Source organism: Carettochelys insculpta, chromosome 2 (genome assembly GCF_033958435.1).
Source record: "Carettochelys insculpta isolate YL-2023 chromosome 2, ASM3395843v1, whole genome shotgun sequence".
NCBI lineage: Eukaryota > Metazoa > Chordata > Testudines > Carettochelyidae > Carettochelys > Carettochelys insculpta.
Genome location: NC_134138.1, coordinates 101,841,281 through 101,868,526, shown reverse-complemented (window position 1 = coordinate 101,868,526; position 27,246 = coordinate 101,841,281). Strand labels below are relative to the sequence as shown.

The 27,246-nt window shown below is 40.7% G+C and overlaps 1 protein-coding gene across 1 annotated transcript in view; it reads right to left on the bottom strand.

Annotated features, from left to right (window-relative positions):
- Positions 1–27,246, bottom strand: part of LOC142008617 (cadherin-7) — a 106,865-nt gene that overhangs the window by 8,605 nt on the left and 71,014 nt on the right. The window contains exons 6-10 of the mRNA XM_074985853.1: positions 18,516–18,769; positions 8,554–8,690; positions 7,483–7,604; positions 4,762–4,879; positions 2,001–2,252 (exon numbers count right to left, since the gene is read on the bottom strand). Of these exons, the coding sequence (XP_074841954.1) occupies positions 2,001–2,252; positions 4,762–4,879; positions 7,483–7,604; positions 8,554–8,690; positions 18,516–18,769 (883 nt within the window). The remainder of the gene's footprint in view (positions 1–2,000; positions 2,253–4,761; positions 4,880–7,482; positions 7,605–8,553; positions 8,691–18,515; positions 18,770–27,246) is intronic.

The following is a 27,246-nucleotide window of genomic DNA, read 5'->3' as shown; positions in this document are numbered from 1 at the left end:
ACCTAGACCTGGCGTGGGGCGGTAAGATCTGGAAGGGTCCTGGGATCCATGTGTGCAGCTCTCCTCCAGGAGCGGGGTGCAAGCCTGAGGCCCTCGTGAGCCCCTGGCCACAAAGTCCATCCATTGCCCCCACAAGACTCGCTGCAAGGGGAGGCAGGGTCGCTCATCCCTTCTGCCCTCCCAGTCCCCACATAAATTCCTGCCCACCTGAAGGTGGGGAATATCCAAATATCTTCCTGCTGTGTATAACAATGGTCTAAACCGACTGGGTTCATCTTACCACTGGTACTTTCTCATTCCATTAACAGTTAGTTTTGAGCCTGCCTAGAGGGCTGGGCAGAGTACACACAGTAGGTGTGATGCTGAAGGGATGCACAAGGGAGTCTTTGGGAAGGAGTGTCTGGCTCGCCACAGGTCCAGTTCATCCACTATGCAGCCTGCAGCAGGGAAGGAAAGGGATCCCTGCAGTGGACCACAGCTTGAGAGTTCAGAACGGCCAGCACCAAGAAAGGCACATTGCTAGATCCAGCTGTTGTACATGTAGTAGAGAAAACTACAGGAAAAGCTTTTTGTTTGGAATGACCTGATCTATTTCTGTATTTTAGCTTCCTCTGTGGCGATGATGCCAAACTGTGGAAATTGCAATCTCCCTGTGCATTTTGGGATAATATGCTCACCAAAAGAGCTCATACTGGACCCAGGAAAGCACTCCAACATGTGCTCAGCTGAGGCCTGAAGCAACACGGGGACCCAGATGGCACCAGAATCCTACACTGGATTTGAATACAGTCTTGGATTTTTAAACCTGTCATTGCTCAGTCAATTTCACCTCAGTCTCCACAGGGAGGTGAGAAATTCTGATCCAGCTAAGCTTCAAGTGTCATTTCACAATTTCCAAATCAATTTTCCTTCTTCCCTTATCTAGCTTCCATTTTGCCATGGTTTGTAAAATTCAGCTGTGCTAAGAGCTGCAGGTATAACAAAAGCATGTCATTCAATTGCTACTCACTTAAATGTGCTAATTCTCATCAAAAATTAATGTGACATTTGCTGTGTGATGTTTGCTCTCTGCAAATGAATAAATGTTATATGTGAATTATACCGTTAAAAGAAACAATATGTTGCATATAGATTAGCATGTTATGTCATGTTCTACAAGAGAGAGAATTCCATAAATCCATTTTTTTCACTTGTACAGTAAACCTTGGAGAAGTGCAATTGCAATTTGCGTTTAACTTGCATTAATGCGAGTTAAGTGCAAATGGAAACTCCTCCCCCACCCACTTCTACCCCCTGGCTCCCCACAGATGCAAGAGCCCAGTGGGCACACAGCTGCTTTTGGCATGATTTCTCCCAGATGGGAGAAACAGCGCTGCAAGCATCTGTGTGTTGCCCAGCTGGGAGAAACTAGGGGCCGCGTGGCTGCCCCACCCACACTTCCCCCAGCTACCCTTTCCCCCAGCCAGGGGAATTCCAAGGATCTCTCCAACTCTCCCAATTTATGCAAAATTTGATTTACGTGGAGGTTGCCCAGGATGCAAAGTCAGTGTAAATTGAGGGATTACTGTACTGTCTATAACTATTGTATTAGATACCATTGAAATTATTCCCTCTATCATTGCTTTCTGGCAACTTCACTTTCAGACAACCTACCTAATCTGAATAGCCAAACTAAATGTCTTTGTAAAAACAAAAAAGCAGTCCAGTAGCACTTAAAAGACTAACAAAATAATTTATTAGGTGATGAGATTTTGTGGGATAGACCCACTTCTTCAGATCATAGCCATACCAGAACAGACAATATTTAAGGCACAGAGAACCAAAAATGCCTTTGTGTGGTCCATGCTATAAAATGTCTCTGTTTTGGGAAGATTCGCTTTTCTTGCCTAAAGAAAACTGAGGATAAACAATAAACAAGGTGTGCATGGGGGGTTGCTCGCTGTTGCTACTGGTTTTTTTTTTTTTCTGGATGAAAAGTGAACAAAACACCAAAGACATACCTAGTAAAGTCAGGACACAAGCAAGTATTGCTATGAGTGCGCCCGTGCTAAGTCCTGCAGGCAAGACGTAAGCCTCTGCATTGCATGTTTGGGCTATGCCATCAGCATCACAGTCACATACTCTGATAGTGAGGGTGTTGGTGCTACTAAGCGAAGGCGAGCCACTGTCCACAATGAATATAGGTAAGTAGAAAACAGACTGTTCCTGTCTCCGGAATCCATTTCTCCTGGTTAGCACTGATGCAGTATTGTCTAAAAGAAGAGAAAGATAAGTGTAAGAAACATGCAGTTTCTGGAGGAATAGTTCATACGTACAAGTGAATTTTTTTCAGTTGGATGGACTTGAAGTTTTACATTATTTTATTTATTTCTGTTTCTGGCCATCCACTATAAGGAGCTGCAATGATATGATATGCTCAAGATTCCAATTCTAGCTCATACAAATTCTATTTAGGCCTCCTTTTACCAGTAAGACTGGGTCTCATATTGGGGAGGCTTGCACACTTTAATCATGCTTGCAGAAGGGAGCACTGTAAATGAGAGAAAAGTCTGAGCTTCACTTGTTTATCTAAGTAGTTATACAACATATCTACTTGCACTTCATTTCTCATTTTATGAGGCTCCATTTCCCCACCCTAAATGTGTACTGATATGACAATGGAAGTTAGAGTCACACATGAAGAGGAAAAAATAAGCCTCTTAAATCCACATTTACACTGCTTGGGTCCCTGCACAGTAGTATAAAAAAATATGGAAACCACACCCACAAACACACATCCGTGTGTATGAATGCACATTTAGATAACAACATATCTAATGATTTGTCTGCATGCATCAAAACCTATGTGTGAGCACAAATAATGCAAGAATCTGCCCATATAATGGGAGTCTGCATATGTTTGCAGGCTTTCCCTGTGTATAGAAGTTTAAAACTGAACTGGCGATGACAATTGTTTTAGCTATTCAACATCACAAATGAGCTTCTCAAAATGGTGCCCATGATTAATTGTTACACTGACTTCAACAGTGCCACCTATATTCCTAAACTTAAGCATACGTTATGCAAACTGACAATGTCCAGCTGCTGTACATATGCAGCAATTAATGAGCACATCATAAGGATTGTGTTTTCATCTCCTTTCACCAGGGAGAATGTAATGCTAATGAGGAACCTTTGTGTAGATCTTTGGGGATATATATCCTAGACTGTATGGCTACAGTTACACTAGCAAGTTTTGTCAACACAGGGGTTTTGTTGACAAAACGCCACACGTTTACACATAAAGTGCCTTTTGTCGACAGCCTATCAATGGCCTATCAACAAAACCCAACACTTTTACCCAACAGGGTTCTGCCTCTCTGCGATGAGGCATACTGCCGCTTTAACTGATTGCTGTCAATGAACCAGCTGTGCAAACACCCCCAGGTGGCCTCTCTACACAGACAGGGCATCCACACCAATGGGTAGCACTGTTTGCTGTGTTTCTGGGTTCCTGTTTTGTCGAGAGAGCAGCCAGGCAGTTTGGCTGTTCTGTCAACATAGCAGAGCACTCTTCTGGTTGGCTTTTGTATTTGGCCGCACTCTGTCGATAGAGGCTTTGCCAGGAAATCTCTTCCAACAGTGACTTCTGTTGACAGAACACTGTAGTATAATTGTAGCCTATGTGTAAATCCTGTAGGTAGCCTAAAAAATGAACATTCAGCTTCCACCTCTAAAAACAGTCTCAGAGGGGTAGCTGTGTCAGTCTGTATCTTCTCAAAATAAAGTAAGAAGTCCTGTAGCATCTTAAAGACTAACAATTTTATTTATTTGGTAATGAGCTTCCGTGGAAAATACCCACTTCTTTACATTCTGCAATAGTGTATATATAGAGAGAGAATGAGCCCTCAACACATGGCAAAGCAAGCAGTCCTGTAGCACCTTAAAGTCTAACAATCCTGTTTATTGGGTAGTCAGCTTTCATGAGAAAGACCCACTTCTTCAGATTCTGCAATATTATACATAATAATAATATATCGACAGAGGGGATTGCTCTTTCAATTCTTTCATGTGTAAATGCATGTCAACAGAGTTTTTTTTTTCCATAGATGCTTCTAGTGTAGACACAGCTTATGTACTCATGATCACATGATAAATTGCATATCATGCACCTTCTGCCACCTGACTTGCATTCTGCCCCCTAACACCTTCTCTATATAGATATATAATATTGCAGAATCTGAAGAAGTCGGCTGTTCTCATGAAAGCTCCTTACCAAACAAATAAGATTGTTAGACTTTAAGATGCTACAGGAGTGCTAGCTTTGTTTTACCTCCAAAAATGTTCTTCAAGTGTTAATGTTGTTTTAAAAAGGTGCTTTTCCCCAAAAGGAATGCTCATTTTGCTATATGTTGAGTGTTCATTTCCTTACGCCCTGTGTTCTATTAACAAAACATGAGGCTTCCGACATTTTTCAGTGGCTAACTGCAAAGAAAGCTTTAATTTGGATAAAGACCTATAGACACAGAAAAAATGAACAGACACTTTGGAAAAAGAAAAAGATTTGAGGTTCCTATGTTTAGCTCAAGGCTCAAAATGATTTAAACAGCTTCTTTCTCCAGACAGATAATCTATTAATAAAAATTACTTTGGGGGCTTATTGCTCTTTAATTAATGTCCTCACTGTGTGGGAAGTTAACACAATTGATAATCACTACGTGTTTGAAAAAAGGGTGGTGATCAGTGCATATATATGACACTCAAGCATATTTATGTTCTTACCTTTGTTGTCCTGCAAAGTAAAATTGTGGTTATTTGCTGCTTCTGCTGTCAAACTGAAGTAGAACTGGTGACCACTGGGTGGGTCATCTTTATCAACAGCACTGATTTTCTGGATTACCTGAAAAGACGAAGTTAGTTTGAAATTATATTAGGATTTATATTTTACATAAGAAGTATATACATATATACTGTATGGTCATGTCCACGCTACAGAGTTTTGTCAACACAAGTGGCCTTCTGTCAGCAAAACTCAGGGAGCACCTACACATATAAAGTGTTTTGTTGACAGTCTCAACAAAACCCAGCATTTGCCTCAACAGTGTTATCCCTCTAATCTTTGAGGAATAACACTCTGTCAACAGAGTTCTGTCGACAAAAGTGCAGTGTCGACAATTTTGTCAACAGAGGGCTTCCAGTTCACCAGGCAGCTCTGTTTGCAGAACTTCTGGTCAGCCATTCTGTCAAGAGAGGGCAGGGCAGTCTGACTGCTCTCTGTTGACTGAGTGGATTGCTGTTTCAGTCTTCTTTTATGTCAACAGACTTTTTTCAACTGATGCTTCTAGTGTAGACGTAGCCTATGTAGGCTGTACTCATGATCACATGATAAATTGCATATTATGCACCTTCTGCCACTGACTTGTTTTCTGCCCTCTAACACCTTCTTCTAATATTTCAACCTCACAAGCAATTTTAGACACCCCAGAGAAAATGGTGCAAACTGAATTCTTTTCCTTTCCTTCCCCTACCTCAAACTGCACTTTTCTGAGACACTATATGGACAACATTCATCCCATGATAAGTTAAGATCTAATACATCTTCACTCGATTAAGTAAGGAATAAGAGTTTTATGGTGTTGGAAAGGGGACACCTTATATGTGAAAGTAAAAGTGGATATAATATGTCAGTAGGAAGAGAATGACAAGCCACTCGTTTATTTGTGGGTAAAATTAATGTCATATGTTGTCTCTAAACCACAGGTGTAAAATAAAACTCCAGATTTTTTAGTTCATTTAGGATGAATAAAACATAGTTTAGTTTTAGTATTATTTTAATTGACATTTGCTGCACCATAACAAACCAGACAACATGTAACAGGAGAGGCTCATGACATTGTTTTTTTTGCAGTTTGTGAGTATCTGGATTAATTGATTAAAACCAGTGACAGAGTTGGCAGATACTTGTATGCAATTTGGGCAGTCCATCTTAATGCTCATGGCTTGCAAGACCCCTGCTGTTCCAGGTCCCAGTTTCTCTTGAGCAAATATGTCTAATTATGCTATTTTCTGTTGTAATTTTGAAGAATGGTCAGAATAGTGATGCCTTCTGTGAAAGAGGCATAAGGCACAGAGGTGGAAATCCTCTATGCAGAGGACCATCACATTCAGGGTGGGGAAGGGTGCTTCTAATTTCTGCCTTCAATCTTCCAGCGAATGAGTGCTAGAGCAATTTGAATAGATCTCTGTGGGTCTGATTTTCAGAGGGACCAAGGACAGCCAACTTCAGTCATAGCCAATAGGAGAAAAAGGTGTTCAGAACCTCTGATGATCAGGCCTGGAGAGGGCTAACCTGTATAGACTGTCAAAACAAAAAAGCAGTAAAGTAGCACTTTAAAGACTAACAAAATAATTTATTTTGTTTATTTATTTATTTCTTCAGGCCAGGTCTGAAGAAGTGGGTCTGTCCCACAAAAGCTTACCTAATAAATTATTTTGTTAGTCTTTAAAGTGCTACTTTACTGCTTTTTTGTTTTGATAGTATATAGCCTAGCAAGGCTTTCTCTCTGTCTAGACTGCAACATAAAATAACCCTCATAGGGGGCAATGTGTCCCTAAGGATCTTTTTTCCTTATACAGCCAAACTGATACCATCCCACTGAAATTTAAAGAGTAGAGTAGACCCCCAACCTATGTGGGGATTGGCTTCTAGTTTCCTGTCTCCTGTGAATGGTGGACAGTCGAGAGCCTGGCTCTGGGTTGCCAGCTGCTCACATGACAGGGGAAACTGACCAGAGCTGATGCACTGGTCAGTTTCCCTGCTCCTCTCAGGGATGGCAGCCTGATTCTTGGCTCTGCTGCCCCTGACAGGAGCAGGACAGCAGCTGAGAGTCAGGCTGCCACCCCGGCAGGAGTGGGAATCACTCCTGTTGGGATGGCAGCCTAACTCTTCCTCCCTGCTTTTGTCAGGTTTCCCTGCTCCTGTCAGGGTGATAGCTGAAAGTCAGGCTCTCAGCTGCTGCCATTGACAGGATTCGGGAACTGACCAGGGCAGCAGAGGGGAGCAGGCAGCCAGGCAGCAGCACTTGGCAGTTACCCCACCACTCAGAGTCGCATTAACCTGAGATACGTGAAACTTGAGTGTCCCTATCTCAAGGGTCTACTGTACTAGAGGATCTAGGATTCTAACATGTGAACCACTGAGCATCTCACTTACTAAAGAGATCAGTGGGAGTTAAGGGTGTTCATCCCTGTATGAAACCAAGCCTGCTAAGCATCACTTTGCCATGTAAGGATTAGATGTGCTTGTGCTCGTTTTTTTTTTCTGCAGCTCTTTCACCATAGTCAGTACGGTGGCATTTTTAGGGTTTGTTTATGCTGCATGGAAATTCCAGTGTCACTTGTTTCACAATAAGCTGATGGTTTGTTATCTTAAAGCTGGCATAGTTTCCAAATAAATTACATTCCAGCCAATATGAATAAACACCTAGAAGTATTGATCTGCACCTGGCCAGGCTGAGCATTTTCACAGACAGTGGTCTCGTAGTCCATGGCGAACTCAGGGGCATTGTCATTGATGTCAAGGATAGTGATGGCCACATATCCTCTCCCAATCTGCACTGGGTTCTCTGTGTAAAACAAAGAAACAAAGACTCTTTACAAGTGATTTTTTGGATCAATATGCTTTTCATTTGCACTTTTCATGGGTAAATTCAATTAAAATATTCCCTAGATATATAATGACAAAGAAACTCAAGGGGAGAAAAAGTGGCCTTTTTTCTGATAAGGGAAGTTTTGCCATTTAGTTCAGCAGGACCATATTTCCCTAGAGGAGTAAAATTCTAATTTCAGTGTATAAACCTCAGGAAAAAAAAGTCCCTGGAGGGGCAGGAGTGAGGGGACATAAAACCTCTGCCACTTCCTGTGGGCTCACAGCCAGTCAGCACAGAACTATTCAGCTAGGGTGGGGCATAGTTGGAATGGATATGAGACACATGTGTACACTTAATTCCCCTCAGAAATTCAGTTGGTTAGGCTCTGGGAGCCCATGACAGAATGTGTGGTTTCCCTGTAACTGTAGGATGCATAAGACAAGGATAATCTACCCACTCAAGTGAATCCCCCTGCAATTTCCTTCCTGGTAAGAAAGAATCAAGCTATAGGAAGTTTAGCAACCTTATTTGCAGGCATGGTATAATTCCTATCAGACCTGAATTACATCCCTCAGTTGAAGCAGTTATGGAAATTAGCAATAAATCCACTTCTTTCCCCACCTTGCCTTGCATCCAGTTCATTCACTGAGAAGACATGTGGCTTAATGAATAAAACACCTGTCTGCAACGAGACAGGTCTAAATGACTGCAGAAGATATGAGACAGAGCAGGGGTTTTATCTATCTATTTATCTATCTACCTACCCTTATTTATAACACAGCCTTCATCACATAATCTAAGTAAGACCATACATATAGATTTGAATTTTCATGGGTTTTTTTATTCAATGACATCAACCAATTATTTTAATTGAAACTGAAACTTTTGTTCCTTCTGTGTGTAAAGCCCTTAAATTGTAACTTACGGCTCTCCATAGCCAAGACAGTGATGTTATGAACAGCATTAGTTTCTCTATCCAAAGATTTGGCAGTTGTTATGACTCCACTGTTGGCATCAATATTGAAATATCTCTCCAGGTCTGTGTTTCGGTCTATTGAGTACCTGCATGAAAGATTGAATAAATCTTTTTATTTTTGTTCAATTTCAGTTTGTTAAAATGTTTCACTGTTTTTGCATTACATAGGAAAAAGCATTCATTTCTCCTTCCACATCACTTGGGATTGTCTGAGTTTTTTTGGAAGAAGCAAATCTATATAAGCAGCCTCTTCATGCTGTAAGGTGACCTGTGCTGAGAGATGTTGGTTCTTTTCTCATACACAATGACTTCTCAAAGGAGGTAACGGGTATTTCCTTATCTTATGTTCTTCCTTAAGGCAGCCATTCATTTATTCATGGACTAGCATACTTCTGAGCCCAATCTAATTTGAATCACAACGGGAAACTTGCCATATGCCTATGTCAAATTCATGCAGCTGCCATCAGAGCTGGCACTGAGTGGAACAGAAATTCTGTTTCCAGTGGAAGAACTCCTGTCTTACTCTGTGTTACTGGGCTGGGGACAGAATATTGGAAGAGGTCATTCATGTTCATCTGACAGCTCCTGGTGCTTTACTGTCATTAGACAAACATATTGAGGTTCTTGGCTTAACACATTATTTGCTAGGAAGGGAGAGATAGTTTAGCAATGAACAAACAACAACACAGAGGAAAAGGAGAGTCTGCCCCTGGCTCCACTCTTTACTTCTCTGTGTAAATGAGAGAAGGCATTATGCAGTTTTCAATTGACTAACAATGACTCCTTGACATAGCATTCTTAATTATTGCTCTCTCTGAGCTAACCATAATCTGCCCAAATGTTATAATTACTGTCATAACAATTCAACAACTACACTTTCAGGCTACATCCACACTAGAAGCATCTGTCTACAAAAGTTACTGCCAGAAGAGATGTTCTGACAAAACTTCTGTCAATGGATCGTGTCCACACATAAAAGCAGATCAATCTTTTGATCCACTCTGTTGACAAAAGGGCCCCACGGAGCATCTGCACAGCTTTTTTTTATTGACAGTTTTGTCGATAAAATGCATTTTTTGTGGAGATGCTCCACAAGTTTTGTTGACAAAACCTCAGTTTTGTCTACAAAACTCTCTAGTGTAGACATAGCTTTGGTGTACTACTGATCAAATCTTTGAAAAAATGTGGAAGGCTCAAATTACAGTAGTTATCTCAAAGATCTCACTTCCCAGGTATAATGACCATATCCCCTTATGCCTTTGTACCATGCTGTACTATGCTAGTTTGTACTGTGCTGTACTGCTCTGGTTTCATTTGTCTCTTTAGCCTGCAAGCTGTCTGGAGCAGAGACTTGTTATACAAATTGCTGTCATTTTACTGTACAACATTATGTAGTGAGGGTACTATAACAGCAGAAGCACTAATGAAAAGTTTTTGACTTTTCATCATTTGAAACTTTCCATCTCCCATAAATAAATACTACTTTTTATTTTATGGTATTTCCTGTCTTTTCTGTTTCATTTTTTCCCCTTTTCCCCAGCCAGAGCTGCTGCATACTTGGTCAGCAGAGTTCATCAACTGTTTCATGGCTGCCATGTTATCCCTAGAGACATGCTGTACCTGTCATCTTTGCAATAAGTCAGTCTTGCCCAGCACTGACATTCAGTTCCTTGCCAAGCCTGAGATTTTCTAGTTATTAACACCATCACTGTGCAGTCTGAGGTGCCAAAGATCTACTGTTAATGTATTACATAAATTGCAACATATATGCATAGAGCAAAAGGAAAAAATGAATGTTTTTAAATGTTAAAAAAATGCTTATGTACAAGTACTCTTTCCACACTCAAATCTGAATAATTATTTCAGTGTGATTTAATCTTTTAATACCTTATTATCCTTATTATCAATTGCATTTGAAATTAGTTTGGCAGGGTTTTGCCAAAGCTGTATCAAAATTCAGTAATTCTTATTACCTTATGATAGAACCCTGCTTTTCTTAACACATCCCACATTTTTCTTAAATGTCAAGGTTTAGCTGTGTCTAATCTTATCAACACAGGCCGTGTCTGTCTGCACGAGAAGCCTCTGTTGACAGAAGTTGCTGTTGGAAGGGATTTCCCAGCAAAACTTCTGTTGAAACCTATCTAAAGATGGGAATAGCGCCCTACTTTGATGTTCAACGTCGAATTAGGGCATATGTTGATGATCCGCGTCCCGCTACATTGAAATAGCAGGGTCCTCCATAGCGGCTATCAGCTAAAGGATTGAGAGATGCTCTGTCCAGCCCCTGCAGGGCTCTATGGTTGTCACGTGCAGCAGCCCTTAGGCCAGGGCTTCTGGCTGCTGCTGCTGCAGCTGGGGGTCCATGCTGTGTGCACGGGTTCTGCAACCGGCTGTCAGCTCTGTGGACCTCATGTATTGTGCAGGCCAAGTGTGTTTGGCAGGGGCCCTTTAAGGGAGCAGCTTGCTCTTGTCCCAGAAGGGCTAGTCCAGGCTGTGACCCCGTCCGCAGGCTTTGCTGGCCCCTTATTTCGACGGAGAGTGCTTGTGTGTGTGGATGCTCTGCACTTCCTTCCCAGGCAGCTCCTTTCAATGTTTCCCGTCACTACTTCAATGTTGAATGATGACAGCACCAGCCCTGGAGGACATGTAGATGATACGCATTGAAGTAGCCTATTTCGATGTTCTTATTTTGAAATAGGCTACTTCGATGTAGTGTGCTAGTGTAGATGTAGCCTTGGTGTATAGATGTTCCATGTCTTTTTTTCCAGCGAAAGCCCAGCTTTGCCAGGAAAAGCCAGTCATGTAGAGGTGGCCACAATCTCCCACCCAAAATTTTAAGATATATACATTTCCAGCCAATTCACTTCTTTAGTCAATATCAATTTTCCTTCTTGGAATATATATTGTTGAAGTAGTCATCTAAACTTCCTAAATGGATCAAGAAAAATCTCTCTCTCTCTCTGCCCCCACTCCTCTCCCCACCAATAGTGGTGAATCTGATCTCTTGTGTAAATTACAATAGACACAAAACATTCTAATTTATACCAGTGGTTTTTCAAGGTATGATTCCAGTACCCAGGGATGACGATAGTATCATCACCCCCTAGCTATTTATGTTTGGTTTGTTTGTTTGTTTCTCTCTAACCACACCTCCTATGTGGAGCAATGTAAATAACTCACTTTGGCTACGTCTACACGTGCCCCAAACTTCGAAATGGCCATGCAAATGGCCATTTTGAAGTTTACTAATGAAGCGCTGAAATGCATATTCAGCACTTCATTAGCATGCGGGCGGCAGCGGCGCTTCGAAATTGACGCGCCTTGCCGCCGCGCGGCGCATCCAGACGGGGCTCCTTTTCAAAATGGCCCCGCCTACTTCGAAGTCTCCTTATTCCCATGAGCTCATGGGAATAAGGGGACTTCGAAGAAGGTGGCGTCCTTTCAAAAAGGAGCCCCGTCTGGACGCGACACGCGGCAGCAAGGCGTGTCAATTTCGAAGCGCCGCTGCCGCCCGCATGCTAATGAAGCGCTGAATATGCATTTCAGCACTTCATTAGTAAACTTCAAAATGGCCATTTGCATGACCATTTCGAAGTTTGGGGCACGTGTAGACACGGCCTTTTTGGTATAGCTCTAATTCTGAAAAACTGAAAATGTCAACTCAGAAACAATCTTTTTTGAAAATTTCAGAAAATTGAAAAAATGAAGAAAGTTTCATTTCCATTTTCAGCAGCTTTTAAATGTATTTAATTACTGAAACTAATGTAAATTTCAAGAGGAAAAGTCATTTTGAATCAAAAAATAAAAATGCAAAAGTTGAAACCAAATATTTCAAGGAAAGGGTTTCAGTTCTTTTTACACACACAATATGGTGAACCTGAAATGATTTATTGAACTATTTTGGCATTGTTGAGTCTGCCATTTTTGATGAAAAAGATTTATCTGAAGAATTTTAGCCTGCTCTACCCCTGAGTCCTGCACAACCTTGGGATGCCCTTCAGTCTCAGGAAATCATCAAGATGCCAATTAAGCTGGTTTTATGGCTGCTTTTTGCTTCTGGTGCAAATTGATTAAAGTGAGATCAAGAATTTGACCCTCACCATTATACAGTCAAAAAGTGTACCATGAGGATGCATTGTAGGCCAATGGGAGTTGGAATTAACACTAATATTCATAGTTCTGCTAATTTTATAACCGGATGCTATAAACCAAATTTTATAAGACAGATGCTCACAACACAGTTGGAAAGCATTGGCATGGCAGAGAGAGTTTAGTGAAGATAAAGTTCAGAAGTAAATCTATGACAACTCATCCATTTAGACTTGTTTTTACATGCTAGGGAACAGCTATTTTGAATCTGTTGTTAATATGTATTGAGAAAGAGAGAGAGAGAATATGCGTACCTCACCTCTTCAAGTGAGATACATGTTTTATTTTTCATGTCAGGATTGCTGCATTGTACATTACAGAGCCACTACACAGTGGCAAAATCACCTCTAATAAGTGTAAATAAAAAATAGATAGCAGGAAAGGTGAAATAATCAATTATCACCATATAATGCTCTCAGTGTGCATGGCAAATGAATAATATTAATAATAACACTTAATAGAAACTTTCTTTTAAATAAATTGCCCTGTTTTCCATGGATCTCAAATAGGTTAGAATTTCTGTGGATATCACTGTGACAGGTAGTCCAAATGCCTATACGGTACTTAGAAAGAGAATTACAGTGGTCTGGCTGGGTTTTAACTTATGTGATCATTTTCTAACATTGTCCTTCTCTCCTGACACAGATTAAAAAAAAAATCACTCTACATATGGGGCTCTTTGTCATAGGTTCATAATACTTGGATCCCAAACATAATATTATAGCGGAATAGCAGATTCTCCATCTATACATGCACAGAGATGGGGGAAAGGCCTGAAACAGATTTTTCATTCCATTCTCTATAGTAGGGAAATGTGATATCTTCACATGTAGTGATGGCAAATATGTGACTTCAGTGTCATCTGTAAACAGAATCACACAATCACAGAATCACAGGGCTGGAAAGGGACCTCACGAGGTCATCTAGTCCAGACCCGTGCTTCAAACAGGATCAACCCCCACTAAGTCATCACAGCCAGGACCTTGTCCAGCTGGGACTTAAAAACCTCAAGGGATGGAGAATCCACCATGTCTCTAGGCAACGCATTCCAATGCTTCACCACCCTCTTGGTGAAGTAGTTTTTCCTAATATCTAACCTACACATCTCTCTCTTCAACTTTAGACCATTACTCTTTGTTCTTCCATCTGACACCACTAAGAACAGTTTCTCACCCTCCTCTTTAGAGCTCCCTTCAGGAAGTTGAAGGCTGCTATTAAATCACCTCTAAATCTTCTCTTCTGTAAACTAAACAAGCCCAAATCCCTCAGCCTATCCTCTTAGGTCTTGTGCTTCAGCACCTTAATCATTTTTGTTGTCCTCCGCTGAACCTGCTCCAGCAAATCCACATCCTTTTTATACTGGGGGGCCCAAAACTGGACACAATATTCCAGATGTGGCCTCACCAATGCCAAATAGAGGGGAATAACTACTTCTCTAGATCTGCTTGAAATCCGCCTCCTAATGCACCCTAGTATGCCATTAGCCTTCTTGGCTACAAGGGCACACTGTTTACTCACATCCAGCCTTTCATCCACCATAACTCCTAGGTCCCTTTCCATCATACTGCTGCTGAGCCAGTTGGTCCCCAGCCTGTAACAATGCTTGGGATTCTTCCGCCCCAGGTGCAGGACTCTACACTTCTCCTTGTTGAACCACATCAGATTTCTTTTGGCCCAGTCCTCCAATTTATCCAGGTCACTCTGGATTGTCTCTCTACCCTCCAACATATCTACCTCTCCCCCTAGTTTTGTGTCATCCGCAAACTTGCTGAGGGTGCAATCCAGTCCTTCATCCAGGTCATTAATAACGATGTTGAACAACACCAGCCCTAGAACTGAGCCTTGTGGCACTCTGCTTGAAACTAGCCGCCATCCACATATTGAGCCACTGACCACTACCCGTTGGGCCCAACCCTCAAGCCAGCTTTCTATCCATCTTATAGTCCAAAGATCCAATCCATATTTCCTTAACTTATGGACGACAATGTTGTGGGAGACCATATCAAAAGCCTTGCTGAAGTCAAGGTATATCACATCTAGGCCGTGTCTACACGTGCACTCTACTTCAAAGTAGCGGCGCCAACTTCGAAATAGCACCCATCACGGCTACACGTGTTGGGCGCTATTTCGAAGTTGAAATCGACGTTAGGTGGCGAGACTTCGAAGTCGCTAACCCCATGAGGGGATGGGAATAGCACCCTACTTTGAAGTTGAACGTCAAAGTAGGGCACGTGTAGACGATCTGCGTCCCGCACCATCGAAATAGCGGGGTCTGCCATGGCGGCCATCAGCTGAGGGGTTGACAGATGCTCTGTCTCCAGCCCCTGAGGGGTTCTATGGTCATTGTGTGCAGCAGCCCTTAGCCCAGGGCTTCTGGCTGCTGCTGCCGCAGCTGGGGATCCATGCTGCATGCACAGGGTCTGCAACCAGTTGTCGGCTTTGTGGATCTTGTGTTGTAAGTGCAACTGTGTCTGGGAGGGGCCCTTTAAGGGAGCTGCTTGCTGTTGAGTCCGCCCTGTGACCCTGTCTGCAGCTGTTCCTGGCACCCTTATTTCGATGTGTGCTACTTTGGCGTGTAGACGTTCTCTCGCAGCACCTATTTCGATGTGGTGCTGCCCAACGTCGACGTTCAACGTCGACGTTGCCAGCCCTGGAGAACGTGTAGACGTTATTCATTGAACTAGACTATTTCGATGTAGCGTGCACATGTAGACGTAGCCCTACTGACTTCCCCATGTCCACAGAGCTTGTCACCTCATCGTAGAAGCTAATCAGATTGGTCAGGAAGGACTTGCCCCTGGTGAATCCATGTTGGCTACTTCTGATCACTTTCCCCTCTTCCAAGTCTCCAAAATGGATTCCTTGAGGATTCCCTCCATTGTTTTCCCAGGGATTGAGGTACAGCTGACCGGTCTATAGTTCCCTGGACTGTCCTTCTTTCCCTTTTCAAAGATGGACACTACATTTGCCTTTTTCCAATCATCCAGGATCTCTCCTGATTGCCAAGTGTCTTCAGGATAATGGCCAAAGGGTCAGCAATGACCTCTGCCAATTCCCTTAGTACCTTCAAGTGCCTTAAATCCACACCCATGGACTTGTGAACATCTAGTTTTTCTAGATAGCTCAGAACTTGTTCCTTCCCTACAGATGGCTGTCCTCCACCTTCCCATACTTCATTGGCTAGGACTGCCATGTGGAAGTTGACTTTGTTCATGAAGACTGAGGCAAAAAAAAGCATTGAGTACTTGAACTTTTCCTGTACCATCTGTCACTAGGTTACCTCCCTCATCCAGTAATGGTCCCACACCTTCCCTGATAACCCTCTTGTTGTTAACATGCCTGTAGAAACCCTTCCTGTTACCTTTCACGTCCCTTGCCAGGTACCGTTCCAATTGTGTTCTTGCTTTCCTGATTACTGCCCGACACTCTCCAGCTGTATGTTTATACTCCTCCTTAGTCAACTGTCCACGTTTCCATTTCTTGTGTGCATCCTTTTTTAATTTAAGCTGACTAAGGATTTCCCCGTTAAGCCAAGCTGGTTGACTACCATGTTTGCATTTCTTACTATGCAGCAGGATGGTCTGTTCCTTCAGTAAGATTCCCTTAAAATACTGCCAGTTGTCTTCAACTCTTTTCCCCTTCATCTTCATTTCTCAAGGGATCCTGCTCATCCCTTCTCTCTGCTCTTCTGAAATCAAGGGTCTGTATGTTACTGCTCACCTTTCTGCCTTTTGTCTGGATCCTGACATCTACGATCTCATGGTCTCTGCAGCCCAGGTTTCCTCCCACTTTTATTTCTTCTACTAGTTCTTCCCTGTTTGTGAGCAGCAGGTCAAGTTGTGCATGGCCCCTGGTCAGTTCCTTCAGTACTTGTACCAAGAAGTTATCCCCAACATTCTCCAAAAACTTTCTGCATTGTCTGTGTGCTGCTGTATTGGTCTCCCAACAAATGTCCGGATGATTAAAGTCTCCCATGAGAACCAGGGCCTGTGATTTGGAAGCTTCATTTAGCTGCCTGAAGAAAGCCTCCTCTAGCTGATCTCCCTGATCTGGCAGTCTACAGCAGACACCAACTACAACACCACCTCTGTTACTTCCACCTCTAAGTTTAACCCAAAGACACTCGACTGGATTTTCTCCTTCCTCGTACTGGAGCTCTGAGCAATCATACTGATCCCTCACATAGAGTGCAATTCCTCTTCCTTTTCTCACCTGTCTGTCCTTCCTAAACATTTTATAACCTTCCATGACCATGCTTCAGTTATGCAAATCATCCCACCAAGTCTCCGTTATGCCAACCACCTCATACTTCTTTGACTGTGCCAGGCACACAGCCTAGCATATCCGAGCTATCCACTCTATGTTCTTCACACAACCATTATATTTATTAGAACCGCATACATAGAATCATAGAATCATAGAACAATAGAGCTGGAAGAGACCTAAAAAAGCCATCAAGTCCAGCCCCTCTGCCCTAGGCAGGACAAAACCCATCAGATCAGCCCAGCCAGGGCTTTGTCAAGGTGAGACTTAAACACCTCCAGGGATGGAGGCTCCACTGCTTCCCTGGGTAGACCATTCCAATGCTTCACCACCCTCCTAGTGAAAAAGTTTTTTCTAACGTTCAACCTGGACCTTCCCAACTGCAACTTGAGACCATTGTTCCATGTTCTGCCACTGTGAACAGCCTCTCTCCAGCCTCTTTGCAACCTCCGTTCAGTAAGTTGAAGGCTGTTATCAAGTCCCCCGTCAGTCTTCTCTTCTGCAGACTAAACAGACCCAATTCCCTCAACCTTTCTTCATAGGTCATATGCTCCAGCCCCTAATTATTTTGGTCACCCTCCGCTGGACCCTCTCTAGTGTATCCACATCACCAACAAACAACCAGATACATTTATTGACTGCCCATTCCTATGATTTCTGAATAATTCACATTGTGGAGATTATATGGGAAAACAGTCAATATTATATGTGGGACCTCAGGTCTAAGTTTCTGAACTATAAATACTAACATGATTTTGTTTTCACTTTTGTAGGGTCTGATTATACGACTCTTGTCAGTTAAGGGCTGATGGCTGGTATTATAAAATATCCTAAAGCTGAAAATCAATAGGACTCATGCTCCTGAGTTATTCTGAAAAATCTCATTCTCTATATATTTTTACCATAACTTTGTCTTAAAATACTTTTGTCTGGTAAAAGTGAAATGTACACACATAATATATGATTAATTATTAATTATATTGTAATAGAGTGAACACATCATTCAATCAAATATAAAGATGTAATTTGCTAAACAAATAACCTCCACTTTGTACTTCATGTAAATATATATTTAATAACATCCACACTGTCAGTTCATCCAGAAAATGCATCACTTCTTTCTTGTATATAGGTTTGGCATAATTAACATAATAGGAACATAAGCTATGGTTTGTGGATTCTTCCCAAGTGCTGCAGAATAATGAATTTGGATGATCAAATGATATTTTGTTTTGGAATCCTGAAAATATACATCTTTATTCATATTTCCATATTTTAAAACAGATTTAAATTAAATTAAAGGTACTGGAATCAAAATCAGCAAACTTTTCAAACAGCACAGACATATGTCGCAAGGGAAAAAAAACAAAATAATTCCTTCCAGGAAAATGAATAATCCAGCACTACAGTGAACAAAATGATATTAAAGGACAATATGCACATACATACATGTGTATATACACACAACCATACATAAAAAGAAGACTTCTAATTACCTAACAGGGCTGTTCAAGACATCAGGGTCATGGGCTGCAACTGTTCCAATAATAGTGCCAACCTTTGCTGCCTCAGATGCCACCAGGGAATACAAACGGGAGGTAAACACAGGGGGCTCGTCCACATCCTCCACAATTATCTTCACTGTTGTCATATCACTAAAAGGTCCCAGACTTTGAAAACGAGGGTCAACATGTTTATTTGCTGCTTCTATCCTCAGTGTGTAGCTTGTTTTAGCTTCAAAATCCAGCTCCTTTAAAAAAGAAAGTTATTGTGAAATTTAATTACCAATTAAAGAAATCGTGCAGTAAAACTCTTCCATTTACAAATGTCTCTGTATATACAACGAACTCTGCCACTGGCATCCTGGCAGTATGTTCAGCTGGCAGATCATAGCAAACTACTGACTTTTTTGCATTCAGCTTTTTGCAGTTTGCAGGGTCTCCCTCAGTCTACACCATACTCTATATTGTAATGTTTCTGGTGACCGTGAGCTTGATCGCATGCACTGGCTGCCTAGCTACCTGCATTATAGAAGTGTTCATGCATAGATAATAATGAAGGAACCAAAGCCTGCTAAGTTTGCAATTCAGTTAACCAGCTACACTTTCAAACTTCATCCATAACACTACGAAATACTTAAAGAAAATGACCATGATTTTACAGACAACGGAAAAAAACTGTTAGCATCTGAAATGTCCTGCCACAATAACTTGCTTATAGCTGCAAAACATCTTTATACACACTTGGGCTACATCCACGCTCTAAAGTTTTGTCAACAAAACTCATGAAGGGTCGATACTCAGAATGCGTTTTTTCAACAATCTGTTGACAAAACTCAGCACTTTTGCTGACAGCATTCAACCTCTGCGATGAGGAAGAATGCTTTTGTCAACAGCTTCAGCTGACGAAAAAGCTTTGTAGATGCTCCAGGAGGCCCTCTGTCAGCAGGCAGGGCTTTCCTTTCACTGGGCAGCCCAGTTTGATGAGTTCCTGGTTGGCCATTCTGTTGAGCCAGGCAATCCGGTCACTCTCTGGCAACAGAGCATAACGCTCTTTTGATCCATGTGTGTGTGTACATGATCAGTCAACTGAAGTTTTGTCAGCAGATCTCTTCCAACGGTAACTTCTCTTGACAGATCACTGTAGTGTAGACGTAGCCTTGGAGGAGCAGTATTTATGGGACTCAGAGTCAAACCCTTCAACTGGTAATCTGTGTATGCTATGGGACAAGCTTGCCTCTCAGTTACACAAGTGAAAAAAATTGGGTTCCAAGCAATGCCATGGAGAGGAAGGAAAAATAGATTTGCTGAAGATGAAAACATACGTTTTGTGCAAAGCCTATAAACTCTGAATCAAAGTGCACATCAATTCTGTAACTAAGTGTCTGAATTCTGTAATATTTTGCTATGCCAGTATCAGTTTCAGGAAAAAATGAAATTTTAAGGAACTATATATGCAAAGAAATAATACAGTCAATACAAAAGACTTATTTTGTTTATTTGTATATTAATTTCAGTTTAATAAGTGCTCTCCCAACATTGTCCATCTGCTGTAACTCAGACCACTCAAAACTCATATTTTAGGTTGCCTGAAGACTTAGGAAACAATCCATTTACTGGTTTGCACTTGCTGCACATTTTCAAGGCTATGTTTAAAGTTATAAGGCCAGATACAACTGAAAAACAGAAAGAAAAGTTTTTATTCTGGAGTATATATATAATTGTAGGTTTTAAGGTTAGGAATGGACTACTCTGATCATTTATTCTGACATCCATATAATATGGTCTTATAGTCTCCCCTATATTTATTCCTGCTTCAAATCTAATAGTGATCCATGAATTAAAGCATATGTTTCCAGGAAAAAAAATCCAATCCTGATTTAAAATATCAACATATAGGAATTCCTCACAACTCTTGATTCAAAAAGAAAGGTGCCTTCTTTCTCATCTGAACTGACTTAACTTAAACTTCCAGTCACTAGTTCTTGTTACTCCTGTGTCTGATGGAATGAGGCTAGCTGCATTGCCATACCTAAACTTGCATAGCAGCTCTCAACATTCCTGATAAGTGTCGACATAGCCTGAAAAGCCTTCTGTCACAGTTCCAGGGTTAACTGAACTTTTGCTGCCTCGGCGATCTGTTCACGAGTTCTCTTATAGATCTCATGCCTCCAGCTATCACTTCTCTGTGAGTGGGGACCTTCTTCCCTCTTCCTCCTGACTAGGGTGGTGGGGAAGGAGGCAGCAGCCATGCATTCTGTGCTGTGTTTGATCTTTGTCTCATTCCCCTGAGTGTTAGGGAGTGAGGGGGTAGTACCCACATTGTGTGAGCACCTCTTACTTCTGGACACTGAGAGAAGGGAGCAGAAGAGTAATTCACTCAACCCGGGTATGTTTTATGTTTAATGGTTTAATATGTTTTATATTTCAAATGTCCCTTTCATTTTAGAACTGCTTTAGGTTGCCTACATCTCGTAAAGAGTAGTATATGTTGAAGTAAGATTGTTTTAGATTACAGGAGGATTTCCTCATACAGGACGCAGAATAAAATATCTTTTTAATTAGGCATTCATGACCAGCTAACGTGTAACAAAATCAGCAGTCAGAAGAAAATGTTCAGGAGTAATTTGATTGTAAAAGAAAATGTGCATACAGTTCAATATGGGTATACAGTTCAACATATCTCATCAGATAAACTTGGCAAAGCCTAATTCAAATACAGAAGGGCACAACAAGTTAAAAAAGTATAAATCAAGGGTCAGCTTTTACAGACATTCCTGTCATTATGTATTATTTATAAAAATGATTTAAATTAAAATGTCTGGTAAGTTAAATAATTATACACACACTTGGGCCTTCAGTTTGCTGCATGGGTATTAATAGTTATTTGGCACAATGGCAAGCATTATTATTTTTTACCATTTTTTAGCCTCTTTTTCTACAGTTAGAAATTGATTTCTCTATTAGCCTGTAATTCAAGGATACAGTTGTGATAAAGGATGCAATGTGAAACAATAAAGGACAAATAAAATGCATATTCATAAAAGGGAGGTAGTTCATTATTGAGAAGAATGGATGAATAAGATTATGTAATTTGCATATGTTTTACAGCCCAGTTTACTAGGGTATCTAAAGGTCATTGAGGCTGCAGCATGAGCATTCAATGCTACTAATAGTTTCTAAATCTACGGAGAAATTTGGTCCAATTTTTAAAATACATTTTTGATGGAAAAATGTATTTAGTAATATAGAATAGCCTTTATTCACAGAAACAATACATTTTTAAGAAAAAAATAGGGCTCATAATTAAGTTTTGTAAATTGTAAGTCCCAAAAGGCACTGCGCCTTCACTTTCCAAAGAAATCAGCAGTCATAATGGTGATAAAGCACTCTGCAAATGCTTGTCACAGCTAGCCCTGGCCATAAATGGGCATTTCTCTGCTGTGAAAAATTTATATTTTTTGAAAAAAAAAATAGTAAAGCAGAGGACAAGTCAAATATTCATTTTTTTCATGTGAAGAAAAATTGTGAAAACTTCTGTTTCAGAAGAAATGAAGCCAAACAGATGCTGAACCTCTCTAGTCCAGCACCCTCAGCACCTGACCAACCCCAAATGAGAGAATCTGCCGAACCATAGGACTTCAGTATTGCCTAGCACATTACCAATACTTCCACTGCTTACTAGGCTCTTTGAAGACATTTAGGGGTAAATTGCAGCTACATAACAACACAGAACATGGAAAACCTGGCCTAGTTTCCCACAGAATAATTCTGTCGCATTGAGTCAATGCAGGGGTGTTGGTGCTTTTTTTTTTTTTTTTGTGACACGGCATCCTGTAAGAACATTTTCAAGCCACTTTACTCACTACCAGTTAGGAACAGCACCTTATTTTTCAAAACTGACCACTGGTATCCAGAGGTTGAAAGGGAAAAGGCTACATTTGTGAAAGAGAAATGTTAACTGTAAGAGATAGCTAAAGTCTGTGTAGAATACAGTTCTTATGATAATATCTTTCCCAGGGCCCCAGCTGAATAAAACATTGAAAGGCACTCATCTGAAGTCAATTGGACTGAAGTTCATGCTGAGAATCACTGCCTGAGGGCCTGACCCAAAGTCCACAGAACTCAAAGGATGGAATCCAAGTGAATACAGTGGACTTCAGATCAGGATATTGCTGAACAGAGATGGGATAACTCATGTGATTAAATTTAAGAAAAGTGTTTTGCTGAATGGAGACCCAGATCTCTGAAGAAAGTGAAAAGAAAATCACTGGCCTCAGAGGATAAAGGAAAACCATACAGTATGCAATCCCCGACACTTCTACGGATACAAAGTCAGGAGGTGTGGGGTAGGGTTTACCTCTTGAGGTCCAGAGTCTTTTTGCCAGTGTTGGTCTCTTTGATGAACTCATCTCTTTGGTGAACTCACGTCCCTCCCCGACACTGGTGAAATGGATTAGTAGAACTTGAACTCTAATGGCAGTACCTCCTCAGAAATAATAGGTGATCTAGCCTAACTGTGAATACTGTACTTCTTTCATGAATATGAATAAAATTCTCAAATTACCAGAGTACTCCAATAAGCTTTATATAAATAATAGAAATTATAAATATAAAAATGTCAGGAACAAGTTATACTAAATACATATGTATGAATATGGGTGGAATTGAAAATATATACACAGATATCCATAGATGAAATCTTTTTTTTTCCATTTTGTTCACATAACACAATCACACAAACTCTCCCTGATTCAAGTTGTTAAGTCATAACTCTAACATGTCAGGTGCATTGTCAGGTACCTTACTGTGGTACATCTGCCGATATTGCAGGCAGTAGGGTCCAATGTGTATCTTGTTTGTGAGATGAAAAGATCTGCAGAGCAGTTTGGATCTCACATATCTTTTCAGCTCCAAAGGATTGTCTAAACCCTCCTCCACCAGGAGTGACAATCTTACCTATAAGCTTTCTGCCTCCAGCCAGCTTTGGGAGTCCCTCCCTTCTCAACACTGTGGCTCACACTGTGGAAACCTTCCTTCCTAACTTGACAGACGTTTCCCAAATGAGGATTGGGACAAATGGAAAAAATCAATAAAGCTTGATTCTGTCTCTTTCCCTCTTCAACTGAGACTCTAGAAGGATAAGCTACCTCCTCTCTCCCAGGACTGTGGGCTCCAGGTAAAGAACCAGGCTTGGTCTACACTAGGCAGGTAAGATGATTGCAGATACGTAATTCTAGCTATGGCAATTGAGCAGCTAGAATCAACTTATCTGCACTTGACTTACCTGGCTGTCCTCCCTCAGGAAGGTGGACAGGAGAGTTTTTCCTGCTGACCTCCCTTACTCCACATGATAACGAGGAGTACAGGGGTTGACTGCTGACCTCTGATAGATCAGTTTTGCATCGCTATCAGGCCTGATTGACCTTGAGTGGGTTGATCTTCCAGGTAATGTTGCCATGGCCTCGCTCAGAGATCCCCTCTCTCAGTAGAGTAGTGATTCCTGCTTTAGTGATTTCTCTCCAGCCTTCTCTGTATTTAATGGAGGGCTTTCTGGCAACAAGGTAGACACCCTTCTGAGATGCTATCTTCAGCCTTGTCTGATCCCAGGGAAGCTTCTTTGGTCCCTTTGTGCAAAGGAACTTAAGGAATGGGAAAAGAAGAGCTACAAGTATATTCCAGAGTATTGCAGTATATGAAGCCTCTGTCATTACCTGTCTATATTAGATCACAACTCAAAGAAACACTTGTTCCACATAAATAAAAATGTGTTCCACTTAGCACTTCGTAATTATTTATAACTTTTAAATTCCTTGTGCACATAATAATAATCATGGAATCTGCCTGTATAAGTTATGTTACAAAGCATATTTCTTTTTGTGAAGAATGTATTTCCCTGACTAAAGAAAACAATCCTTAAAACTATTAACTGATCTTTTCAGTTAATACAATCGAGTGGCCTCAGCTGTGAAAAGAATGAACTCAGTCTAGATATTTACACATTGCAAAATAATCCACTATTGTTCAGCAATGGAGGAGCTCTGATTGTTGATTGAATTACTAATCAGCTATCAGGAGATGATAAGAGCAGATTTTCAAACTATTGTCAAGCCAGTTCATAGGATAGCTAATTCAGCAAATTTGTAGTTTACTGCAAGAGAAGGACCCAATCTTATAACTGTTTTCTAGCAAAGTAATGCTCAATACTGAGTAAATTTCAGCCTTGAATAGGGGACCTACATAGGAATGTGTTCTACTGTACTATGAGTAAGGCCACATGAACTTCAATGGAACAATTTATAATAGAGATTAAGATGTCTTGTGTTTCAAGGCAAGCCCTGGAGCTCAGTTCCTGACTATCACAAACTTCCTGTGTAACCTTGTCAATCACATATTATCCCCATTCCTCCTTTCCTCAACTGTAATATGGAAGTCATAACAACTCTAGTTATATTAGGTATTATATTAGGATAATAATATCATCTTTATCTTTAGCAATATTATTGTCTTTTTAGACTATAAGATCTTTGGGCACTGTCTGTTAGCATATATGTGCATAATATCCAGCATAATAATACCCCAATACTAATAAGATAAAGTATCAGCAGTAGAAAGAAGCATTGGTAGGATCAACCCCTAAGTGTTTGATACTGTCATAAGACATATTTCCCAAAAGCTCATTGAATAGGTCTTTTGTGCCATCTATGTCTTTTGGGCAGAAAAATCAAGTTATACACTTTAGGTAATCTGGAAGGGTTTCTCTTTCTCAGTTAGGATATTATCTGATAAAAGCAACAGACATTATAACTGACCTGGAAAAAAGTGTTTTCAAAAAAGGTTAACTTTCAATATAGAAAATGAAGAAGATACTGCACATTACAGACATTAATGGAAGACAGAAAAAGTACACTGGTAAGATCTGTAGAATTCTTTTCTCTATCAATCTAATTAGCACTGATGCTTATTTTATACAGAGCTTCATTTAACTGGCCTAAAGATTATTCTCTCATTACTGCATGCTGTAACAGAAGCACAGTTTTCAATAAAAGAATAGCAAGCCAACAGCTTGCAAATCACTGTGTTAGTATTGAAGGTTAAAAGGACAATGTATACTTTAGTTCTTCCTTCAACACAGTGAATAGAGTTTGACAGCTTCATTAATATTTGTGCATCAGTGTTATCTGATTAGATCCTGTACAGGCTCCATTCATCTTGTCTTTGTTTTCCTCCTTCTTTTTTTAGGGAAAGGATTTTGTCTGTTTGAAGAAAATTACAAAACAAGTCATCCATATCACAGAAGCTGGATATTCAATTATTCGTCAAAGTAAGCCCATTTTGTAATGCTCTTTTTTTTCTTTACTGTATGGTAACTTTGTAATAATATACTTTACAAAGTTGAAAAATTTTTTTTTAGCCTGGTTGAGGTATCAGATTGAACACCACAGTACATCACACAAATGCACATTGTAGCTCAAAGGAACCAAGAATGGTTCAAGTTCTTATATTGTAAACTCTGATACAAAATTGAAAGCAAATTTTGTAGATGGAAAAAATGGAACGTTAACTCTCAAATGCTCACCCTTTAAAAGCTTTATTTTTATAATTGCCACTAGTACTCCTAGAAACTAGCTCAGGTTTTTAAATGATCTCTTTACAGATATACTATTTTGCACCTCATGTTTCAATTGTCTTCATCTACCATTCAAATTGCTTCTTGGTACTTTACTTGTTTCCAAACAAAAATCAGCTATGACCATCTTCCAAATACTTTTTGGTATTACTCACTGAATTAAATTCCACTGAAGTCTTTCCATTGACTTCAAAGGACTTTGGATCAGGCTCTATCACTTTTAAGATTTTTAATAAATATCTTATTTAAATAAAAGACAATATTCAGTACCTACCTATTTCTACAATTGTCACTTCATAGTAGAGTAGGATGGATAGAAGAGACTTTGTTATCTATCACGTGCCTTATACAATCATTTTCTTAATGTAGTGTGTCATGAGGTGACTTTTTGTGACTGTAAGCTTACTTTTTGCCTACAGTAGTTGTTTTCAGCTTTCCAAACATGCTGTGAAATTTCATCAATTTCTCCTCACTATGGCTCTTTGCAGAGCTGGGGGAGGACAGTAAGGGAATTGGTGACACCATGTCAGCTGGGGCTCAAGCAGCAAGGCTGCCTGAGTCCCACTGGGTGAGTGGTTCATCATTTCCTCCCCCTCTCCTCGTGCTGGCTCTTTGCAGAGCTGCTGCGAGGGAAAATGCTGACCTCTTAGGACCTTGTTTGCACTGGGAGACAGCTGAACTGGTGCTTTACAGCCCAAATGAGCTGGTGGGACCTGCCCCTCCAGTCCCTGCTGTGGCAAGGAGAAAGGAGGGTGGGAGCCTGTTGGAGCTGGGATGTTGTTTAAATAGGCAGGGAGGAGGGTACCCTGCTTTCTGGAGTCACCTCTCCACACATGAGTAATTGAGTAGCCACTGAATTTTTCTGTGGTTACTCATTTCCTCAACATCCCTAGCTAAGATGGAGTATTGTGTGGCGGGGGATTTGAAACATTAATGCATATGATGCCTGTGTAGCCTGTTGTGTGCACTACTATTCTGCAAATCTCTCTAGTAAGACTGTAACCATAGAAAATGTAAGGAAATGTGATGTTTATGGGCAAGTGAGTCAGCTGAAAAAAGTGCAAGTGCCATGGAATTGTTTGTCCCATTGAAGTGTTC